Source organism: Armigeres subalbatus, chromosome 1 (assembly GCF_024139115.2).
Source record: "Armigeres subalbatus isolate Guangzhou_Male chromosome 1, GZ_Asu_2, whole genome shotgun sequence".
In the NCBI taxonomy this organism is placed as follows: Eukaryota; Metazoa; Arthropoda; class Insecta; order Diptera; family Culicidae; genus Armigeres; species Armigeres subalbatus.
Window position 1 is genome coordinate 252639005 of NC_085139.1, and position 15571 is coordinate 252654575.

The 15571-nt window shown below is 44.9% G+C and overlaps 2 protein-coding genes and 1 long non-coding RNA gene across 3 annotated transcripts; all 3 read left to right on the plus strand.

The window, feature by feature from the left end:
- The first annotated feature begins 2010 nt into the window (after nt 1-2010).
- Nucleotides 2011-2822, plus strand: LOC134212778 (uncharacterized). Its single transcript, XR_009979344.1, has 3 exons — nt 2011-2148; nt 2210-2282; nt 2360-2822. It is a non-coding gene; the product is annotated as an uncharacterized LOC134212778 (long non-coding RNA).
- Nucleotides 2823-9753: 6931 nt separating this feature from the next.
- LOC134207201 (uncharacterized) lies at nt 9754-13008 on the plus strand. Its single transcript, XM_062682924.1, has one exon. The coding sequence runs from the start codon at nt 9754-9756 to the stop codon at nt 13006-13008; it is 3255 nt and encodes a 1084-aa protein (XP_062538908.1).
- A 237-nt stretch (nt 13009-13245) lies between these two features.
- On the plus strand, nt 13246-14654 carry LOC134207202 (uncharacterized). The gene is made up of 2 exons (XM_062682925.1): nt 13246-14314; nt 14365-14654. Exons 1-2 carry the CDS (start codon nt 13246-13248, stop codon nt 14652-14654), a joined length of 1359 nt encoding a protein of 452 aa, XP_062538909.1.
- Nucleotides 14655-15571: the final 917 nt, after the last annotated feature.

A 15571-nucleotide genomic window follows, 5' to 3' on the forward strand; every position in this document is an offset into this window, starting at 1 on the left:
GAAGTTACGTATTGCTGAGAATTCTTAGATGACCATACCCACATGTAATAAACGCATTTTATCCTTCGTACCACAGAGGGCATGTTGCATATTTGAATCAATTGATTTCTGGTTTTGCGTGTAGACTTTAAGGACTGACTTCAGGAAATTCTTGGATGACCATACCCTTGTCAGAACGCATTCTATTCTGGGTACACAAAGGGCATGCACATTTGAAACTGGCCAAAGATCTTGGTTAGCGTGACATGAACGCAATTTATTCGATGTACCTCAAAGGGCATGTTTACATTTAAAACTGGAGAAACTTCTGGAGGATTTTTGAAGAACTTCGAAAATTTCAGAGAAACTCGTGGAGGATTTTCAGTAACTCTTGGAGATATTTCCAGAAAGATTTTCTGAGGAACTCCAGGAAGAATTCCTAAAGAAATTCTCCCTGTATGAATTTCTGGTGAAACTCTTATTACATTTTTTGGATAAACTCTGGAAGGGATTTGTGGACGAGTTTTCGAAGCAGTAAATTTCGAAGGAATTCTTGGAGAAATTTTCAGAAAAAAATCTAAATGATTTTTCGGAGGTACTTTTGACGGAATTTCGAGAAGATTTTTGTAGGAACTCCGGCGGACTTTTCGTAGGAGCTCTTGGAAATTCCGAAGAGGATGAATATCCGAAGTCCTGTAGGAATTCCTGTACATGATCCTTGAGGAGTTTCGGAGAATCCCTGGAGAAATTTCTAAAGAAACTCTTGACGAATTCTTGGAGTAATATGTGAAGGCATTATGAAAGTGGATTTGGAACTCCCGAAAACTATCGAAGAAATTCCTGAAAGGTGTTTTTCCGGAAAAAATGCGAAGGAACTCCTGGTTAAATTTTTAGATGAGTTTCGGAGGAACTCTTGTAGGACTTTCCGGAGAAACCATGAGGAAATTACGAAGGAACTTCTTCAGAAATTTTCGGAACATTTAACAAACTTCTGGAGAAATTTGAGAACTAAGGAACTGGTACTCTTTGAGGTACTTCTCATCAAAAATTCAAGCAGGAAAAAAAATCCTAGAGTTCTTCCGGTAATTCGTCCCGAAATTCTAGCGCGAATTCGCTCAGGAATTTCTCCAAGCATTCTTCCAGGAGATTTTACGGAGGATACTCAATAAATTCCTTGTTCCTTGGAGCATGTACAGGAATTCCTTCAGGGCTTGCTTCGGCTATCCACCCTCTTCCGGAATTTTCCTCAAAATTTGTATGAAAAGCTACAAAGATTTCCCATTCCTCCGAAATCCTCTCAAAATTTCGTCAAAAGTACCTCCGAAAAATCCATCAGGATTCCTCCAAAATTACTCCATAATGCTTCGAAAGCTCCTCAGCAAAATCCTTCAAGAGCTTATCCAAAAATCTAGCAAAATTCCTCCAGAAATTCCTCGATTCCTCCAGGGATTTTTTTTTGAATTTTTCCTGAGTTCCTTTGAAAATTCTTCGAAATAGTCTAAGAGTTACCCTGAAAAATCCTCCAGGAGTTTATCCATCCCCATGAGTTCCTCTGGAAGTTGTTCCAGGAGTTTCAACAAAAAAAAAATGAGGGTGCTTTGGGAGAAATTGCCGGAAGAGCTTGTGACCTACTCCAAACACAGCTAACGACAGAGTTTAGTCACGCTGCCTTGGAATGGTTATTAGCCCCCCAGACCAAAACGAATGTTGTGGCTACTGCACTTGTATTTCAGTATACTCACAACAGAACAACAATACAATATCATCTTTAAATGATCAGTTGTCGCCAATCATCAACTGATCGTGTGCGCATACTAGTCCGAGCACACTAGATGGCCTAAGAGAGTACATTTCTAACTCTCCATAACCGATTACTGGGCACTCGAAAGGGACGAAAACGACTAACAGGCCGATCTATTTAAATTGACCAGTCCAGATCACTCATTCTCGCGATAGAGATTTCGTCTTTGATGCTGCGGCAGATAAAAAAGGTACCAACGGAGATAGAACCACTAGTCTCACGTTAGCAGTGAAAAAGTCGTTACAGACAACCCGTGTTACGATCGTCGATTTTTCTTAAACACGTAGTGTTCACTGTGCTGATTAAGAGTGAGATTAAATTACTGATTGTGGGAATTGCCGGCGCGAGCCCAATAGTACAACAGCAAGGTTCGTGAAAAAGGACTATGCACTTTGTATGTTAGTGAAATAATATTAACCATTTGAATAGCATGCAGATATTACTCGCTGGCATAAAATCATCATGTTAATGGAGGAGTGAAGGAGGAGATAATTTGAGATCGGTGAGCCCTCTAACAATAGACAACAAAAGTGAAACTGGACAAAACTGGTAAAATTCCCTGTCGATCCCATATAATAGGCCTATTAGCATTCATGCACGTAATGTGAGATGGCGGGAAGGCGGCGTGTGTTAAGCGCAGCCTGGTCGTCCTGCTGCAAGCTTTGTGGTATGCCCTGCGGACCAAAACCGGTCGTGGCCGGTCCTGTAGTCATCCGGATGACGTCAACGATGCTAGCGCCGTGGGATACACTAGGCACACGGACACACACGCCAACACACTAGGATTAGGAACAACATACGGATAAGTAGAATCTTAGATTTAAGTGTAAATGGGGTTAAAAGGGAGTTAAATACAATAAATTTGGATCATGATTGCCATTTTTTGTAAAGTTCGGCATTTCTTTTGGCATCTGGGTGTTTCCGGGATTAACTTGTTCGTAGAACTTTGATGTGCTAAACCGCGAACCTGATCGAACGGCTGTCGAGGACAGGCCAATACACCAACGAAAGTCGATTTTGGTTTTATTAAATTTTGTCTCATGCGACCGGGGAACCCGGAATTTGACAAGCTCCTGGACGAGTTCCCGGAAGAACTTCTGGAATAATTTCTGAAGGAAGTTCTCAAGGCATTTTCTTAGAAATTTTGGGACAATTTTCCGGAGGAACTGCTGGAGGAATTTTCGAAGGAAGTCCTGGTTGAATTATGGGAGGGATTTCTGGAAGAACGCCTGGAGAAATATCCGAAGAAACTCCTAGTAAATTTCTGACGATCCCCCTGTCCTAGAGGAATATTTGGAGGCACACCTGAATAAGTTTTCGAAAGAATTTCCGTAGGTACTCCAGTAGGAATCTCTGGAGGAATATCTGAAAAAATCATGGATGAATTTGCGAAAGCAGTTTCGAAGCAGTTCAGGAAGTAATTTCCGAAAGAGCTCCTGGAGCAATTCCTGAAGCAGCTTCTGGTGCACTTTCTATTTGAACTCTTGGAAGAATTTCTGGAAAAAATATCCAAGGAACTTTTGAAGGAATTACCGCAGGATTTTTCAAAGGAACTCTTGGAGGAATTTTCGAAAGATCACCTGGATGAATTTCGGAAGTTTATTTCCTTCTCAAATTCCTCCAGGGGTTCCTCTGGAAATGCCTACTGGAGCTCTTCCGGAAATTCCTCCAGAAGTTCTTTCGGAAAGTCCTTCAGGAGTTCCGCAGGAAATTTATACAAAAACACCTTCAAAAATCCCACGCATATTCTTTCAAGAATTCCTTCAGAAATTCCTCAAGAAATTTCTTCAAAAATTCAACCATGAATTCTCCAAGAGTTTGCCTCAAAAGTTCCTACGAAAAGTCCGCCCTGAGTTCCTCTAGATGTTTCTCTCGAACTTTCTCCAGGAGATACTCCGAAAGTTCCTTCGGAAATTTCTGCAGGAAAATTACTCCAGGAGCTCCCTCAAAGCTACCCCGAAGCAGCTCTTGGAAGAATTTTCGGAGGAACTCCTGGAAGAATTTCAGGAAGAACTCATGGCGAACTTTTGGTAGGAACTCTTAGGGAGATTTCAGGTATTGGAATTGAACAAGGAATTGGAGGAATTTCCGAGGGAACTCCTGGAAGAATGACCGAAGGATCTTCTGGGGGAATTTCAGGAGCAATTTCCAATGAAACTTCTGGAAAAATTTCTGAAAAAACTCTTGGAGGAATCAGTGTTGGTAAAATCACTCATAAATCTCAATCAACGAGCGCTCCCGTGCGGACGAAATCGTTTGCGATTTTAAAGGAATGCATCACGCTTGAGTTTTTCATGCTAAAATGCATCATTTCACTCATTTGGCAAAAAATAGTTTTGGTTCAAATACGCATTTGAAATCATTTTAGGGGCAATTTATTGCTTATACATGGAAGAGCATCTATTATTTTATGCGACAAACGTAAATTCACTATTTTTAACGAAGGAGAACAAAAGAAAACCTACGATGATTCAAATGGATGATTCAACTCATCCATGAGTCATTGAGTGCTGAGCTGGGACGTTCCAACTCACGCTTGATTTGAATCGTCCATGAGTTTTGAGATTTTGAGTTTTTACCTACACTGGGAGGAATTTCTAAAGGGGTTTTCAAAAAAAAAACTCCTGGAGGAATTCCTGCAAGTATTTGTGAAACCATTTTCGAAAAAAAAAAGAAATTATTTCCGGAGGGCAGAATTTCTGGAAGAGCTCCTGACAGACTCACGGTATGAACTCTTGAAGGGGTTCCTGGGTGAATTTGGAAGGAATTTCCGTAGGAACTCCTTGGACAATTTTCGGGAGAACTCCTGGAGGAATTTCGAGATAAAGTTGGCGGACTTCCGGAAGAAACTCTTGAAGAAGTTTCTGAAGGGGTTCGAGCATGAACTTCCGAAGGAACTTATTAAGGAATTTCTAGAAGACCTCTTGGAGGAATTTCTGGAAGAACTTCTGGAGGAATTTACGAAGAAATTCCTTGAGGTACATCCGAGGCAGTTTTTGTAGTAATTTCTGGAGGAACTCCTGGAGGAATTTTTGAGAAAACTCTTGGCAGTCTTTCGTAGCAACTCTTGGAGGAATTTCCGGAAAAACTCCTGGATCAATATCTGGAGGAACTGACGGAGAATTGTCCGTAGGGTTTCCTCGATTAATTTTCGGAAGGAATGCTGACTGAATTTCCGTAGGGACTCCTTCAGCGATTTCCGGAGGATATGTTGCGATGGGATTTACGCAGCAAGAGATTGGAATTCTTGGAGGAACTCCTGGATGTACTCCTGAAGGATATTATGGAGGAATTTCTGAAAGAACTTCTTAAGAAATATCCGGAAGATCTCTTGGAGGAGTCTCTGGAATTCTTGGACGGAATTTGGAAGGAACTTCTGGAGTAATTTCTTAGGAAACTCCTGGAAGTATCTTCGGAGCAGTTGTTGGAGTAGTTTCGGAGGAATTCCTAGAATATTCAAAGGAAAATCCTCGGAGGAATTGGCGGAGTTTCCTGGAAGAATTTTCGCAGAAACTTCTGGAGAAATATTTGAATAATATTATTTCCGGAGGAACTCGTAGAGGAATTTTGGGAGTAACTGCTGGAAGAATTGTCGGATGATTTTCCGAAGGAATTCTTCGTTTAGCTCAATGCATCACATTATTGACAAAAAAAGTACAACCAATTCTTTTTTACACGGGAGATGCGTTCCCTGTAAAAAAAGTTTTCAGTTCAAAATTTGAAAATCCGTGTAAAACAAGTTTTATGATTTCTCGACGAATCATGCAAAATGGAGCACTTTGCAAAATTTTTGTATGGGATTTTTTTTACACGGCCGCACATAGGAGTACGCAGTGTAACAGCGTGGCCAGAACTATGTCAATCATTTTCTCAACTGTAAATGCATTCAATATAAACAGTAAAGAGTGTTTGCTTGTTTCTATGCTCTTTGCATTCATCTAGTAGTAAGGTATGACCACTGCACTGGTGACGTCAGTTATCGTTATTCGATAGAGCACCACTTGGCGCAAGAACGCTGACCTTGAGAACTACAGCGTGATTGCGACGAATGGTGCCCACGAATGGTTCCGTCAGTGAGTATGATATTTCTTATATTATTCGTCATTCTTTGATTATTATTATTTACAAAATTTTTGGCCCTACTCTTTTTTGGGAGCGAAACATAATGTATATCAGCATTGTCGCTCAAAACCATGTTTATTTATTTTTTGTCTAGCTTTTTTAGCAAACTTCACTTTATTAGAATAAAAATGAGTCACGATTGCGTGAGGATGCGTGAAATGCTCCAATCTTTCCAACGCTGACCATTTTGTTGCTTGAACGAGTTTGAAACCTAATCAAAAGCTTTAATTTGCAAATCATATTATTGAAAAAAAAGTTTTTTTTTATTCGATTTTCTGTACGATTTTTGTTAAAATTTGAATATGTTTTGATCATGGCATATGCGTGGGGTCCTTCATATGCTATGGAATAGTTTCACATTTGATTTAAACACCGTTGTGATAACGAATTTAGTTTAAAAAAAACTTTAAAAAAGCAGCGTGTCATAAATGGTTGGCAGTTGCAATGCAAGGAACAGCTGAGACAGCTGATTACATATTCAGCTTTTACAATAAGTTTAGTTTCAATATATGCAATGACAAAATTTTTATTGAGAAAAAAAATATCAGCGTTACTAAAATGAGGATAAGTTTATTTGGTTGTAGGTATTCAAACAAATTTTTATTTTATTCATTTTGTTATTTTTTCAGTTACTTATTTATTTGATATCATAGTAATGGTCTATTCCTTCATAGATTCATCCCTGGATTCCACTAGAGATTTAATCAGTAGTTTATTCTAAGATTACTCCTAGATGTCTTACTGGACGTCATCCTGGAACAGCAGCTTCCCCAAAGGGCTTTTCCTGGGATACCTTAAAAGTTTGTTCGAAAATTTCATACAGGATTTCCCTTAATATTCAATCCACACCTGTGCGCCGATTGAAATTTTATCGGCTGGGCGTGATAGATCATTTCGCTAATGATTGGCGGCGGCCTGGATTAATTTCGTGCATTAGAAATTTTTCGTAATTTATCAGAAATTCCTCCAAGAATTACTCTGTAAGTCCTTTCAGGAATTCCTCCAAAAGTTCACCAAAAGTTCCTCCAGTAGTTCCTCCGGAAGTTTCTCCGCATGTTCCTCCAGGAATTTCTCCGGAAGTTCGTCCAGGAGTTCCTCCAGGAATTCCTTCGCAAGTTTCTCGAGGTATTCCTCCGTAAGTTCCTCCTGGAGTTCCTTCGCATGTTCCTCCAGAAATTCCTGCGTAAGCTCCTCCAACAATTTTTCCATAGGCTCCTCTAGGAAGTTCCTCAAGGAATTCCTCCGCAGGTTCCTCGAGATATTCCTCCGGAAGTTCGTCTAGGAATTCCTCCTTAAATTCTTCCAAGAATTCCTCCAGAAATTCCTCTAGGAGTTTCTCCGAAAGTTCCTCCATGAGTTCCTCTGGAAGTTCCTCCAGGAGTTCCTCCGGAGGTTCCTCCAGAAGTTCCTCTGCAAGCTCCTCCAGGAGTTCCTTCGGAAGTCTCTCCAGGAATTCCTCCGGAAGTTCCTCCAGAAAATCTTCCGGGAGTTCTTCCAGAAATTCCTCCGGAAGTTCCTAAAAGAAATTCCTCCGGAAGCGGAAGTTCTCTCAAAAATTCTTTCCGAAGTTCCTCCAGAAGTTTCTTCAAAAACTTTATTAGGACTTATAGGTGTGTGTAGACAAATTTCTCCAAATTTTTTTCCGTGAATTCTTTCAAAAATTCTTCCGAAAATCCATCTTTAATTATTGCCAAGTATTTCTTAGTTGATTCTTTCAAATATACCCAAAAATTCCCCTTCAGCAATTCACTTAGGAATATCCTTAGAAATATCTACGTCTTCTTTCCCAGATCTTCCACCAGCATATCATTCTGAAATTCAAAAAAAAACTCCTCCGGACATTCTCTCTGGAGTTACTCCTGAAATGTCACCATGATTTTTTCATTATTTACTTTGAGGTCTTTCCAAAAAATTTCTTTGAATTTCTTCAGTACCCAACGGGAAGCCCTCGATAGCCAAGAACTCTCCCGAAAAATTGTTCAGGATTTTTTTCTTCGGGAATTCTCTCGGAAATTTCTTGAGAAGTTCGTCTGCAAATTCGTCAAAACTCTTTCGAAATACTTCCAAAAATTCCTCTTGAAGTTCCTCTGGAAATTATTTTAGGAATTCTACCGGAAAATCTTGCCTGAATTCTGAAGGTTTCTGCGGGTACTTCGCCTAGAATTTCTACAAAAAATCACCTATAAAGCCCTTCAGGATTTCCCAAACATTACTTTCTGGAATTCGCAGCAATATCTAAGAACAATAACCCAGGAAATTCTTCTAGAAACTCTCCACATTTTTCTTCCAGTATCTCCTACATGGATTCTACCAAAAAAATCCATCAAGAATTTCCCCGGAAATGATTTCAAGAAATTCTCCAGAAATCCCTTTATAAGTTCCCCCGAAAATTTCTTCAAGAATTGGTGGTCCGTTGTGTACTACATTAAATATTTATATTTAGAGTACAGAGCCTTCTATCGTTTCCTGGTGGTTTTATAAACATCCTTCTACTTCTAAATAAACCAAAAAGCAAAAAAAAAAAATTTGTTCGGAATTTTTTATTTTTTTGCTTTGATAGTACGTACACTAAAATAACGCAGGTGTACGTACTATCGAGGTATGCCTGTTGTTGCGACGCCGCATTGAACAGGTCTAGCGGTGAATAGGCCTAACGCGCAACATAGCTGCAACATGACAGCTTGCGCACAATAGTAGTGGTAGATAGAGGGAGAGTGAGTGTAGGATGTAGAAGTAGTAGAGAGAAAAGACGCAAACAAGGGCAGAAAAGGTAAATAAAGATTTTGCGATCGGAAAGTAAAGTCGAGAGTGTTTAGTTCGGTGATAATAAAGTTTTATTCCAAAATTGAATTTGTGAGGTAGTGAAAAATACTACAAAATAATCCGGATAAATCGTCGGTTAGTGGTATCGAAAGAACCAAGTGAGTAGGACCTGTAAAAAAAGAAGAAAATGATTAGAAAGAATGAATATTGATATTGTAAATACTTACCTGTAGATTCGGTGATTATTGGATAGTGCGACCTTAGGAGGTTTTTGGAAAACCGCCGTAGAATCGCTGTAACGGTTGAGTAAATCGTAAGTAAGCCCTAAAACGAAATGCAATGAAAAACATAGCTTATTTATAAACCATTTGAACAGCAACTGTCCGACCAAATTCGCGAGATCCAAGTAGGGTAGGTGAACCTATAGTTGACACCTGGAAGTATAGTCGAACCTAGTGGGTAGAAGGAAACCACTACTTGTAAGTCATTGATTAGATTAAGCTGTAAATTTGTATTGAGTAAAATAAATAATTACAGTTTTGAGCATCGCCACAAAAAAGTGTGCTGCTTCAGAAATTTTGGATTCCCTTCGGGAACATTCTTAAAAAAGTAGTGACAAAAACGTCGCTTGTGAGAAGTCCGTCCACAAAATGGGTTCCGATTTCGAATCCGTTGACAAAACCCTGTTGGACCTCACGGGAACTCCGTGCAGGATCTGTGGTCCATCAACATGCGACGAAAAAGATGGTCGGTTGTGATGGATGTTCCGCGTGGTTCCACATACGCTGCGTGGGACTACCGGAAGAAAAACTACCGAGGATGTGGTACTGCCAAAATGAAGCCTGTAGGCAGAAGGCTCAGGAGTACCAGAAGCAGAAGGACGCCAAAAAGTCGGTCCGTCCCAGGAAGCAAGTGGACGAGTCCGACAAATACAGCACGACTTCCCGCACCGGGACGTCTAGCGTAGATGCGAAAGTGCGAGCGCTGGAACAACGTCAAAAGCGGCAAATGGGAGAGTTAGAGGCGGAAATGGAGCTGAGGAAGAGGAGAAGGAGATACAGCGCGCATTCGAAAGGAAGAAGATGAGAATGGAGGAGAAGATGCGTGCTGAAGAAGAAGAGGAGCGAATGGCCTGGCAAGCTGAGATGCTGCGCAAGAAGAAGGAGCAGATCCAGCGGATGGAGGCGAGGCAGAAGTCATTCGAGATGGAAATGGCGGCCATGGATGAAAGGTTGGCGGAGCTTTCGGGTAGTCCGGCGTCGAATGAGTTGAAGTCAAAGATCGTAGTTAGCGGATTACGGGCGGGTCCTTCCGGCAATACTAATAGGAAAGTGTTGGAGCTGACAAAGGAAAACGTCAAACGGCTAGAGGAGGACGACGACGACGATAGCGACGAGGATGATGAAGACGTCGACGAAAGTGAAAGCAGCGAAGAAGATAATGGTAAATACGATGAGTCCGATGGAGAAAAGCAGCTAAATAAACGAGCCACCGTCGCAACAAAAGAAAGCGCAAAGGCGGGCGCCTTGCAATCGAGCAGGAGGATGGTCGACAACGTGAGCCAAGACGGGCTGGGGCAACAGCAGGTCAGACCGACAAAGGCCCAGTTAGCAGCGAGAAAGGGGTTGACCTACAAACTTCCCAAATTCTCGGGCAAACCAGCACAGTGGCCATTGTTTTATGCAGCGTACAATGCCTCCAACGATGCCTGTGGTTACATGAACCACGAAAACCTGATGAGGTTACAGGAAGCACTCGAAGGGGATGCACTCGAGCTAGTGTCGGGGCAGCTACTTCTGCCGGCATCGATTCCGAGGGTCATCGAGAAGCTACAACGGCACTACGGCCGCCCAGAGCAGCTTCTACAAAGTCTGTTGGACAAGGTGGATCGTTTGGAGCCTCCGAAACCGGACAACCTCCGGAGTTTTGTTCCTTTCGGAAACACGGTGGAACAACTTTGCGGGCACCTGGAGGCTGCGGGTCTACAGCAACACCTCGTCAATCCGCTGCTCATTAAGTCGCTGGTCGCCAAGCTTCCGGATCGTGAGAAGCGTGAATGGGTTCATTACCGGAGAGGCCACGGCGAAACCACGCTGCGAACGCTGACGGATTTCCTCATGGACATAGTGGTGGACGCCTGTGAAGCCAACGTAGACGTCGAGGTTCAGCCGTCGTATCAGTCGAGGAGAGTTTTCCCAACCGGGAAGAGCAAGCCGAAGGAGAAGGGTGTGCTGTACTGCCATGGCGAAGGCAGCAGTCCGGCGGCTAACTTGAACGAAGAAAGGAGGCTCAAACCGTGCCAACAATGCCGAGCCACCGATCATCGTCTGCGGCGCTGCACAGAGTTCAGGAAGCTGCGATATGCTGAGCGGCTGAAGTTAGTGAATCGGGAGAAGCTGTGCCACGTCTGTCTCAACGAGCACAAAGGGCAGTGCAAATTCAACATCCACTGCAACATTGGCGAATGTAGGGCATTCCACAATCCACTGATGCATCCGGTGGGAAATGTGGTCGGGATGAGTGCGCACATTAGGACAAACTGCACAGTCATGTTCCGGATTGTTCCAGTCCAGTTACACTGCGGAGGAAAGTCGGCAACGGTGTTGGCGTTCCTGGACGAAGGTGCTTCGGTCACGTTGGTGGAAAAAAGGCTCGCTGATCGCCTGGGCGCAATCGGAGTACGAGAGCGGCTGACCATCAAATGGACGGGAAATGTCTCGCGTGTGGAAGAGTCCCGGAGAATGAGTTTGTGGGCGTCGGGTACAAGTCCAGCGGCCGGCGACAAATTGTTGCTGCATACGGTCCATACAGTTGGAAAGCTGATGTTGCCGCATCAAAAGCTGGACCATGAGGAACTTGCTGCGCAGTACGGCCACATGAGAGGATTGCCGATCGAGTCCTACGATGGACAGCCGCAGCTGCTAATCGGGGCGAACAATATTCATTCGTTCGCGCCACTGGAGGCAAAAGTAGGGACACCAATGGAGCCTATTGCTGTTCGTACCAACCTCGGCTGGACGGTTTACGGACCCAGACAGTCCACTACGGTGGCGGCCGGCAACTACCTCGGGTACCATCAACAGATCACCAATGATGACCTGCATGAGCTTCTCAAAAGCCACTACGCGCTGGAGGAGTCGGTGATGATGATACCGCAAGAAACGGAAGAGGAAAGACGTGCCCGGGAAATACTGGAACGCACTACTAAACGTATCGGCGATCGCTACGAGACCGGGTTGCTGTGGAAGACAGACGACCCACGGTTCCCGGACAGCTATCCAATGGCCTTGCGGAGAATGAAGCAGCTGGAGAAGCGGCTCGACAAGAATCCGAAGCTGCGAGATAACGTCAGTAAACAGATCGAGGAATACCAGCAGAAAGGGTACACACATCTTGCTACCGCTGAGGAATTAGCGGGCACTGCCGCCGACCAAGTGTGGTATCTCCCGATCAACGTCGTCCAAAACCCGAAGAAGCCCGAAAAGATCCGTCTCGTCTGGGATGCCGCAGCGACGGTGCAAGGAGTCTCTCTAAACTCCCAGCTGCTAACAGGACCGGACATGCTCGTACCGCTGATTAAGGTTCTCCTCGGTTTCCGTGAACGGCGGATTGCGTTCGGTGGAGATTTAAAGGAGATGTTCCACCAGTTGAAGATACGCGCAGAGGACAAGCAGAAGCAGCGGTTCATCTTCCGGAAAACGCCGGATGATCCACCAAGCATTTACGTCATGGACGTGGCGACATTCGGATCGACAAGCTCTCCCTGTTCGGCTCAATTTGTGAAGAATCGGAATGCCGAAGAGTTCGCCGCACAATACCCCAAAGCGTCTGCGGCCATCATTCACAAACACTACGTGGATGACTACTTCGACAGTGTCGACACCGTAGAAGAGGCGGTTTCCCTAGCACAAGAGGTTAGATTAGTCCACCGAAAAGCAGGTTTTGAGATCCGGAATTGGGTGTCCAACTCGCCCGAAGTTCTACGAAGTCTTGGAGAGAAAAAACCGGCGGCGCCGGTGCATTTCGGCTGCGATAAACAGACGTTGAAGGAAAGAGTTCTGGGAGTGATCTGGGACCCGAGGATGGACGAATTCTCGTTCTCAACAAAGAGCCGGGAAGACATGATGCCGTACCTGTATGAGGAAAAACGTCCTACGAAACGACTCATCGCAAGCTGCGTGATGGGATTCTTCGATCCACTCGGACTGTTGTCGTCGTTCACCATTCATAGCAAAATAATCATCCAGCATCTCTGGCGCTTCAAATGTGACTGCGGGACAAAGAAATCGACACAGATACCTGGGATCTGTGGAAGCGGTGGACAAAACTGTTGCCACAAGTAGAGGAGATCCGGATCCCGCCATGCTATCTCGGCGGTGCGAGGTCCGCCGAAGTTGATTCGCTGGAAGTGCATATCTTCACCGATGACCGCGAACACGGGTACGGCTGCATCGCATATCTGCGAGCGGTAATCCAAGGAGAAGTCCATTGCAGTCTGTGGTAATGTCGCGGGCAAAAGTGGCACCGATAAAACACAAGTCAATTCCGTCTGGAGCTCATGGGAGCTGTGCTAGGAGCGGATGAGCCAAACCGTTCTGGGCACTCACTCCTACGATATTAGCCGAACCGTTTTCTGGACCGATTCCAGCACCGTGTGCAGCTGGCTCAATTCCGACCAACACCGCTACAAGCAATTCGTTGCTTTCCGGGTCGGAGAAATCCAAGAACTGACGAAGGTGGCAGATTGGCGATGGATTCCAACGCATCTCAACATCGCAGACGTGGTGACAAAGTGGGGGAAAGGAGGTCCGCCGTTGCAAAGCGAAGGTGAATGGTTTAATGGACCGTCCTTCCTGTATCGGCCGAAAGAAGAGTGGCCAAAGCAAGAGCCGGAGACCAAAGAGACGGAGGTAGAAGCGAGAGGGGTTGTACTGTTCCACGAGGTGATCGATGCCGAACCGATTTCCCGCTGGACAAAACTGTTGCGGGTGACCGCTAGCGTATTACGGTTTATCGCTAACTGCCGACGAAAGGGGAGAGGAGAGCCGATAGTGACCATACGAGCTACGGTGAAGCAGCGGCAGCTGATTGAAGCGACTGCAGTGAACTACGTGTCAGTAAAGGTTCCACTCGGACCAAAAGAGCTCCAGCAAGCAGAAACGGTTCTCTGGCGACAGGCTCAATGGGATAGTTTCCCGGATGAGATGAGTGCGCTCACGAACAACCTGAAGCGCAAACCGGGAGAACGGATGGAAACGTTGAAAAAGGGCAGCCCGGTATACAAAAGCTCGCCGGTATTGGACGACGAAGGCGTTCTGCGAATGGATGGTCGGCTTGCGAACTCCGTGGAGAGTTCCTTCGATAAGAAGCATCCGATCATTTTGTCAAGGTTCCACGACGTCACACACAAATTAATCCAGCACTACCACGACCAGTTCGGACACGCCAATTCGGAGACCGTCTTTAACGAGATGAGGCAGCGGTTCCAGATTCCGAAAATGCGTCCGGCGATACAACAGGTAGTGAACAAATGCGTCTGGTGTAGAGTGAACAAGTGTCGGCCACGTTCACCGAGGATGGCTCCACTTCCCGTCGAACGAGTCACGCCTCATCAACGACCATTCAGCTCCGTCGGCGTCGACTATTTGGGTCAGTGGAAGTTACAGTTGGACGGCGTAAAGAAAAACGTTGGGTGGCAGTTTTCACTTGTTTGGCTGTGCGTGCGGTGCACCTGGAAGTTGTGCACAGTCTCACGACCGAGTCGTGTCGAATGGCCATCACTCGTTTCCAAAGCAAGTTTGGCAGGCCAAGTCACATATTCTCGGACAATGCCACTTGCTTCCGCGGAGCGAACAATGAGATGATCAAGATGGAGAAGATCAACGAAGAGTGCGCCGAAGCCGTAAGCAGTTCGACTACCGCCTGGCATTTCATTCCGCGGGAACTCCACACATGGGAGGTGTCTGGGAACGAATGGTGCGGTCGGTGAAAGAAGCAATGCGGGCACTCGACGATGGAAGAAAGCTGACGGACGAGATCCTGGTGACGACCCTGGCAGAAGCGGCCGATATAATCAACACGCGCCCGCTTACCTACTTGCCGCAGGACTCCGACGAAACGGAAGCGCTGACGCCGAACCATTTTATTCGGGGAACGGTGTCTGGTGCAGATGTGAAGATGGACGGAAGGCCAACAGATCCCGCAAAAACTCTGCGGAACATGTTCAAGCGCTCACAGTTTCTCGCAGACCGAATGTGGGAACGATGGAGTAAAGAGTACCTCCCGACGATCAACCAACGGTCGAAATGGTTCGACGAGCAAAAGCCGCTCCAGGAGGGCGACTTGGTCTTCGTGGTCGATGGGAAGAACCGGAAGTCTTGGAGGAGAGGCGTCATCGAAGCGGTGATTAAAGGTACGGACGGACGAGTACGACAAGCGGACGTAAGGATGGCTGACGGTAAGGTACAAAGACGAGGTGTAGTGAACTTAGCGGCGTTAGAGATTAAGTAAATCCGGAAATGCCGGATGTTACGGGCTGGGGTGTTGCGACGCCGCATTGAACAGGTCTAGCGGTGAATAGGCCTAACGCGCAACATAGCTGCAACATGACAGCTTGCGCACAATAGTAGTGGTAGATAGAGGGAGAGTGAGTGTAGGATGTAGAAGTAGTAGAGAGAAAAGACGCAAACAAGGGCAGAAAAGGTAAATAAAGATTTTGCGATCGGAAAGTAAAGTCGAGAGTGTTTAGTTCGGTGATAATAAAGTTTTATTCCAAAATTGAATTTGTGAGGTAGTGAAAAATACTACAAAATAATCCGGATAAATCGTCAGTTAGTGGTATCAGAAAGAACCAAGTGAGTAGGACCTGTAAAAAGAAGAAAATGATTAGAAAGAATGAATATTGAT

Excerpts from the sequence above, each read along its gene's own strand:
- LOC134207201 (XM_062682924.1), top strand. The coding sequence starts at position 9,754 with ATGGAGGAGAAGATGCGTGCTGAAGAAGAAGAGGAGCGAATGGCCTGG.
- LOC134207202 (XM_062682925.1), top strand. The coding sequence starts at position 13,246 with ATGAGCCAAACCGTTCTGGGCACTCACTCCTACGATATTAGCCGAACC. Across the intron at positions 14,315-14,364 it reads CGTCGGCGTCGACTATTTGG|TTTTCACTTGTTTGGCTGTG; the intron begins GTCAGTGGAAGT and ends GTTGGGTGGCAG.